The following is an 8,249-nucleotide window of genomic DNA, read 5'->3' as shown; positions in this document are numbered from 1 at the left end:
ACTTTGTCTGTGATGAAGAAGATTAATTCCCCACAACATTACGAATTCTCAGCCAGTATTCAAACGCATCCAAAGTCTTTAACTTGTGCACTGTAAGGTCAAATGCTTGATAGTGGGAATGAAAACTGCCCCAGACACATTGAAAGGAGCTACCCTGTGTTGTTTTCTTTTACTTGTGATAAAAAACAATGTCCTACATCGTAATCTGTACAAATACACGACAGTGAAGACAAATTAGGACAAACTGAAAGCACCGTTAGCTTTGGGTTAGCTGCTTAGCGCTCAGTAATCCCCCTTTCTCTTAGCATGGAAGTGAAAAGGCAATTTTTTTCCCCAACTGAAAACTTGTTTTTGTATCAATAAAATGCTCATCTGTGGTATTTTTTTTAAACTCACTTTAGTTTTTGTTATGATTTTATCGGGTTAGTTAATTCATTAACACAAGTAAACTTATTTGCCAACAACCGACATTTAGCCACTGCTTAGGAATGTCTCCTTTCACTTAGTCTGAAACTTTAGCACCATCACACATGAAAAAGTTTTGCCTTTTTTTCTATCCCTCACCTTGAAAGCATTATGTTACATGTTTCTTCGACCATGGGTCGAGGTGAAAGGCTGAATTTATGGTCCATCTTTTCTTTCTTGACAAAAGATGAAGCTTTTTATCGGATCTGCAGTGACTGTGTGTGAATGCTTGAGAAAGGGGCCAAAATACGTAACAATTGTTGCTCTGCTGGTGATCGTGTGAAATCTGTGTGTACGTGTGAGTGTGAGAGTGCGTTTTACTTATTGGACAGATGTGTGCTTGCAGCAACTGCATCTTCTGGCCATCTGCTCTCAATAAATTAATGTTCTATATAAACATAACCGTGTCCTGTTTTGTTGTGTATTAAAGTGTACGGTAATGGTCTGGCTTTTCCAATTTGTGTTTTGCCTCAGGCCATGAATGAGACAGAGCAAATGATGATGTTTGTCTTGTAAAATGTGGTTAATAATTATTTTAGGCTAACATCCAAAAAACTGGGACCTCCACAGTGAGACATGGTGGGAGCAACATCATACTATGGGGATTAGAGCTGTAGAGGCGCATTTACATGGACATTTGTTAAAAGCCTTCAGCTGATCCAAAATGCTGCAGCCATAGTTCTGATGAAAATTAAAAAGAGAGATCATATCTCTCCTATCCTGGCTTCTCTTCATTGGCTTTCTGTTAAATCCAGGATAGAATTTAAAATCCTCCTTCTCACATTTAAAGCCTTAAATGGCCAAGCTCCATCTTATATCAGAGATCTGATTGTTCCTTATGTTCCTAACAGAGCACTTATCTCTGAGTCTGCAGGTTTACTAGTGGTTCCTAGAATTTCTAAAAGTAGAATGGGAAGCAGATCTTTTAGTTATCAGGCTCCTCTCCTGTGGAAACAACTACCAGTTTTATTCTGCGAGGAAGAAAACCTGTCTACGTTTAAAGCAAGGCTTGAAACTTTCCTTTTTTGTAAAGCTTTTGGTTAGATTTCCTCAGGTTATCCTGCACTATCTCTATAGTTATGCTGCTATAGGCTCAGACTGCTGGAGGACATAGGGATCCCTTTTCAGCATTTTGGATCAGCTGAAACCATTAAAAGAATCTGTCTAACTCACCCATCAAAGTTAGGGGGCGGTTATCTAACACCTGATTGGTCGCCCTGCACATTAAGGCGAAGCAAATCGATTACAGAGACTTGATTCGCGTTAACCCCGCCCCCTAACTTTAATGGGTGAGTTTGACAGATTCTTTTAATGGTTTCGATGCACTGCGACACAGGACCATGAAATAATTAAATGCACACTGACATAATTATATATATTTTTTTGATAAAATGGAGATGTATTGTATTAAATTAATGACACATTTATATATTTAATTCCTTATTTATTTAATGAATTACACATTTAATTAATTGTTTATCGCTGTATTTATTTATTTAATTGTGGCACTTTATATTAGTGACGTGTTTTTAATTAATGAATGACACATATATTTATATAATTCCACATTTCATTAATTATTGACACATTTAATTATTTATTTAATTTTGGCACTTTTTATCCTCCATATTTAACTACAGGTGGTGGACTTGATAATAGTAAATAATTATAGTCCAGCCTTATAAAATAGTCTAGCCCTGAAGTAGCAAATGCATGGCCTAGCTTCTCAGCAATCCCCCTTGGACAAGGTATTTCTAATTTTTGCAATATTCCACAGATGAAAGAAGGAAATTCTAGAAACCTCTTTTATATGGGATTTAAATAATAGGTCCTGATCATTCAGAAGGAGAAAGTTAAGAGTCATCCAGGTTTTTATGTCTTCAAGACATACCTGTAATTTATGTAATGGGTTAGCTTCATCTGGATTTCTAGACAGATATAGCTGAGTATCATCAGCATAACAGTGGAAATTAATCCCATGCTGTCTAATAACTCTACCGATTGTCTTTGCTCTACCTGTGGTGTCTGGTTTTTGAAATGTTGTCATGAAAGAATTGGTAACAGACAGGATCAGATGCTCGTCTTTATTAAAACAGGAAAATTAGAGTTAGAAAACAAGAGGACGTCTAAGAGACAGAAAGATTGTTTCATGGAAGATATGATCACAACAACATCAGTAAATATTCTCACTGAGCAGACTCAGAAACAATAAGAATGCTCTCTAATTAAAACACAAGAATTCTTTGGTCCCTGCAATTCCTGGTTTGAGATCCTTGGTGATAATCGTGGCCTTGGCGATCTTAAACAGCGGAATTGCTGCTTGGTCGACGAGCAGGGTGACCATGTTGATGGGTTTTTTCCCGCACTCTTTTTTGTACCAAAGAAACACATTGGCTCCTCTCTTACTCAGGTTGGTTAAAACTTGCTGATAATATTGGCCCTGAAGGCTCTTCATCTCATTAAGGTTAGTGGAAATCTGCAGATCTCTGATGAGATCATCATCATCAGTGGTCTGTCGATACCAGAGGAAGACTTCCTCCCCCCCTGCACCTTTGTTGAGGTTTTCGTCGATTCGGATGTAACCTTTACGGAACAAGTCGGCGTCTGCAGCACTGTTGTCAGTGGCGGTGACATCACAGACATGAGCTTGTGCTGACCTCTTCATCCACAGGTGGAACCACTTTACTCCAGCCCGGTTCAGATTACAGGCTGACCTCTCCCACAGAGGCTGAACCATTTCAGCATCACTTGCTGCATCAGTGGAGATGAAAAGCTCTACGATTGGAACATCATACCTAGTGGTGCCTCTGAAGAACCACAGGTAGATGGGCCTTTCACCAGTACCATTGGTAAGATCTTGGTCGACCTTCTGGTACTTTTGAGCTTTCAGACCTTTTTCCATTCCCTCTGTGAAGGAAAACTGGATCCTGGTGATTGGTTGGGTGTTAGGCTGGTTCTCAATGGTATTGTACCAGAGGAAGGTTCCGTTTGCTTTATTTCCTGGATTCAGATTAACAGGAATTTTGGTGAAGCCCTTTTTGTCGAGCTCAGACTCCTCATTCTTCTTAGTAGAGACATCAATAGTAGTGATGTACTGGCCCATCTTTAGTTTCTGCATCACAGGAAAACAGACAAATTCAATTTATTTATTTGGCGCCAATTCACAACACGTCAATTAAAGCTGAAGTCTGTAAGTTTTAAAAATCACTTTTTTGTCATATTGGCTAAAACTCTCCCTATGCCCAGACAGCAGTACATGTGATATGTAACCTGTGAAAAAAACTGCTTCAATTGGTCCCGCCTACTGCCTGTATTTCAATCTGGAAAGAATAATTCGGGACGAGTCAAAACAACCAATCACAGCCAGAGGAGCGTCTGATAGAGTGTCAATCACAGCTCACACACGCTGAATTCTGAGTTCTAAGGAGAACCAGTTGATTGCATTGACTCATGGACTCGAAGGCAATCAGTCACACTATGCATGCTTGTAGTGACAGTGGAGAGGAAAAACTCCTTTTTAACAGGAAGAAACCTCCAGCAGAACCAGGCCCAGTGTGAGCGGCCGTCTGCTGAGGCCAACTGGGGATAAAGGAGACAGAAGCAGAGATGCAAAAGGACACTGTTAAAGGCGGCCCCGCCCAGGAAACACACAGCACCGGAACACTGAAAAAGAAACTGCAGGATAAAACAGAGATCTGACTGCTAAAAACAATAGAGACATATAATTTATTTTACAATTTGGATCCTGTAACATTTAATAAACTACTGAATATATTTCTATAATGGGAATATTAAATGCATGAGTATTTTGATGTTAGAACCGAGTATAATGATGTGGTATCAGAGGAGACATCAATATCTCAGTGTTGATCAACACATCATTAACAAGAATATCCTGCTGAAAAAGGGAAGACAGACGACAGGTCTACAGCTGAAAGAAGGACGTAAAATGGTGGAAACTTACAGGTCTGTAGATAGAGATCAGCTGCTGGATGAATGAAGGCTGCTTGCTCTGGATGGATGAATGCTTCTTCTTCTTGGAGATGGATGAAGGCTGCTGTTCCTGAGCTCCTAACATGGTCCTCATATACCTGCTCAAAGCAGGGTGTGGTGGCAAAGCTCCACCTCTGAGGAGATGGTATCTAGGGGAACAAATGATTCCCCCTCCTGCTGTCCCTGACGTGTTTATCATGACCACAACAGAAAGTGAAACAGTAAACTTCTTTAAGAATTTAGAGCATATTTGAAGTCATGCCATGAAGAAACTGTTGGTGGGACAAGCAGGTGTGTGTAATTCTTTACAAATCAAAGACATTTCTCAGCTAGAAACTTCCTCCTCAGGGTTAGAGTATAACTTGGGGGAGGATCTAGATTTTGGAACATCCTTGTAGTGCAGCTCAAAGATCAGTTCTGGGAACAAAGTTTTTGTAATCTATTTAAATGACCTGCTCCACTGACAGTGGTGGAAAAAGTACTCAGATACGGTACTTAAGTACAAGTAAAAAATAACAGACAAATAAATACTAAAGTATGAAACATACTTTCTTAATAAACTGCAATTATTTTTCACAACTATTATTAAGTGTACCTTCTATATGAATATATATATTTTTAAATATGTCAATAATGTTATTTTAATGAAAAATGCTGTGGATAATGCATGTTTTGTTTTAACTTCTGTCAAAACTCACACTTGGGACATTCATATCATTTTGAATTTCTGGGATGATCTGCTAAGTGAAATACCATTAAGTACAAGAAAGATAACTAATTACACTTTTAAAAGTGTTTAATTTAACAAAACATAAGCCATGTTTTATTCAATCTGAAGTTAGCACAACATCAAACTGTGATGATCTGCCCTGATACCTAAACTATTCACTTCATCCACCTGCCTAACTCTGACTGCTCACCTTATCTACCTGCGCCTGCTGCTTCATATATGGCTCAGCCCAGCTATCGGGGCCAGATCATTGTTTGTTTGCTGTTTATTGTCTCTATATCTGTCTGAGCTGGTTGCTTGATGCATGGAACTCTGAACCTGTCTTCACGCTCTGTGGATCCCTTGAACCCTGGATCTGTCTGTTACTGTGCGGTTCGGAACCCCAGACCGGGCTGCGGACTCCTGGATTCCTGCACTGTCCTGTTTGATCTGTTTCCCTGACCCGGGATCAGATTTCTGCCTGCTCATTTGGTTTGTGGGAAATTGTCTAGGTGGCTCTGTGCTGCTGCTCATTTATCAGTCCATTGGCTGGATCCTGCCTTCCTTGGAGATGATGGACTGACCTGTTAAACCAGGTAAGTGACTCACAAGGGTAATCATCTTCTGCTTGGCATTTTCAAGAGCCCAGCAGGATTGGTAAATTAGCCACCGACTCCCTGTACTCTTCACAGATAAAAGCAGGTTGACACTGACCACATTTGACAGGTGTGACAGAGTCTGGAGAAAGCATGGAGAACAGTCTGCTGCCTGCAACATCCTTCAGCATAACGGATTTAGCAATGTGTCAGTAGTTTTGGTGTGGCATTTCTTTGGATGGCCACACAGCCCTCCATCTGCTCGCCCGATGTAGCATGACTGCCATTAGGTACCGAGATGAGATCCTTCCACCCCTATACCAGGATTTTATGCTGGTACAGTTGACCCTGGGATCTTCCTAATGCAGGGCATTGCTACACCTCAAGTGGCTGAAGTGTGTCAGCAATTCTTGGAAGATGAAGGTATTGAAGCTATGGCACGCCCGTTCCCCAGACCTGAATCTCAGTGAACAAATGTGGGACATCATGTCTCTGTCCATCCACCAACATTGTGTTGCACCACAGAGTGTCCAAAAGTTGGTGGTTTAGTCCAGGTCCAGGAGGAAATCCCTCAGGAGACCACCTTGTCAGGAGCATGCCAAGGAGTAGTAGGGAGCTCATAGCCAGTGGAGACTAAAGACAATACTGAGCCTAGTTTCGACCAGTTTTAAGGACATTACATCAATATATAGTGTTTTTGCACTTTATTTTCTGGAGGACTCCATTCATGATCTCTCTTGGATGACATGTTGATCTTCTAATCTTCTGTATCTCTGCAAGGGAGAGCCAGCTTGCAAGTGAAACACTTTCTGATTGTTCAGATGTCAAGAGTGTTGATATCTGTTTTTTTTTTAAAGCTGCTCCTGCATTGGCCCAGGAAAGGTTTTACCATTGATTCAATGTCTGATGAGGAAGATGACAGCTTCAAGGCTGCTTCCGGTTTTATATTTGAGTTTTCATTTGTTTTACTTTCATTGTGTGTTATTCCAGTTATTTTTTAAATTGTATTTGAGTTCTTAGGTATTTCTTGTTTGCCTTTGTTGCCCTCCTGTGTGAGCCTCCTTTTCCCTAGCTCCCTTCTAGACCCCTTTCTTCACACCTGCTCCCAAACGCCTGATTAGCATGGTCTTCGTTTCTCTCACCCATATATGCACCTCCTGCTTAGTCACTCTTGCTGATTGAAAGAACAAATGTCTCATCATCGGGATTTGCTCCCAATGTGTGAAAATTGGAAGTTCAGTTTAATATAATACAACTCTGTGAATAGTTCCGTCTGAAATGAATGAAAATAGTTGTTTTAATGGTTATTGAGTCAGATATGTGGCGGTAATGTTTGGTTTATCTAAAGGATTTTATCTGTTACTGTGTAAATGAGTTTGGCTGTAATTTAAGGACAGATTCTAATAGATCTGCAGGGTGGGGACTATAAATCTGATAGGATTTTATCTTTTTATTGCTGTTTTGCACAATATGCTTAACTTTGTATTTTTTGTTGTTGAATATTAGAGATTTTGCAGATATATTTTTTGTAAATATATTGTTTAGATTTACTTTTATATTTCTACCCCTTTTATAGAATAGAATAGAAAATCCCTTTATTTTTCCACAATGGGAAAATTTACAGCAGCAGAAAGATTATTGAAAATGGTCACACAAATGTGGACCTTAGAAAAATGTATAAGAATAATATAATAGGGAAGAGTTAAAATATAAACAATAAAATTCTGTAAAGTGTTTTAACAATATAAAACTGGGGAATAAATAAGCAGTATGTAGCTATGGACATTTTTACAGTAATGGATGTTTGAAAATAGCAGCAACATCAGAGATGTGCAAAATGACAGCAGCAGGTTATTTAACTGACTAAGGTTTCTATCATTATATTTGATTATATTTGTTCCTGCTCCTGGTGGTTGGAACCTTTATTCCACTCTGGATTCTTGTGAGTGTAGTCTTTGTTCACTTCACAACAAAAAATAAATAAATAAACAGTTTTGAAAACTTCTGTATTCATTCTTTTCCTGCTTTGTGTGTCAACGTTCACGGTTGCTAAGCAACAGAGCATACGGCGGTAAAACCCGCCGAAGGGTAGACCTGGTCGAATTTACAGCCTAAACTCTTCCGGTCTCCTTATTTTCAAGGACTTCGAAGGATCCAGTCTAGGTAGACCGCGTCCTTGGAGGACCCGTCCTAGGTTTTCGAACAGAGCCACGGTTTCCTCTGCATCTATGGCAAGCCAAGAAGGTCATATTTCGCATTGAATTCTCGCGTTAAGATTGAAGTTAACCCGCAAAAAACGCGCGTTCTCCCGAGATTACGCCGCTTTTTACGCAGTCTTTTACCAACAAGCGCCGCCTTTTACGCGCGTCATGATAGAACCGCAAGACGCGCGTTAAATACGCGCGTGTCGGTCAGAACGCGCGTTAAATACGCGCGTTTTCCTAATATGATAATGATGTCCTTCCTTCTTTTCCCACAGCCAATGC

At 39.9% G+C, this 8,249-nt stretch overlaps 1 protein-coding gene across 1 annotated transcript; it reads right to left on the bottom strand.

Annotated features, from left to right (window-relative positions):
• Positions 1-2,541: 2,541 nt before the first annotated feature.
• LOC119772717 lies at positions 2,542-4,513 on the bottom strand. Its single transcript, XM_038269267.1, has 2 exons — positions 4,430-4,513; positions 2,542-3,577 (listed from the first exon to the last, which is right to left on the bottom strand). Exon 2 carries the CDS (start codon positions 3,566-3,568, stop codon positions 2,687-2,689), a length of 882 nt encoding a protein of 293 aa, XP_038125195.1. The 5' UTR covers positions 3,569-3,577; positions 4,430-4,513; the 3' UTR covers positions 2,542-2,686.
• Positions 4,514-8,249: the final 3,736 nt, after the last annotated feature.

The sequence above is a fragment of the Cyprinodon tularosa genome, unplaced genomic scaffold (genome assembly GCF_016077235.1).
Source record: "Cyprinodon tularosa strain WSP-4 unplaced genomic scaffold, ASM1607723v1 ctg726, whole genome shotgun sequence".
In the NCBI taxonomy this organism is placed as follows: Eukaryota; Metazoa; Chordata; class Actinopteri; order Cyprinodontiformes; family Cyprinodontidae; genus Cyprinodon; species Cyprinodon tularosa.
Note: the sequence above shows the minus strand (reverse complement) of the source record. Positions and strands in the feature narration are given on the sequence as shown.

Coding starts and splice junctions, on each gene's coding strand:
- LOC119772717 (XM_038269267.1), bottom strand. CDS start 3,568: ATGGGCCAGTACATCACTACTATTGATGTCTCTACTAAGAAGAATGAG.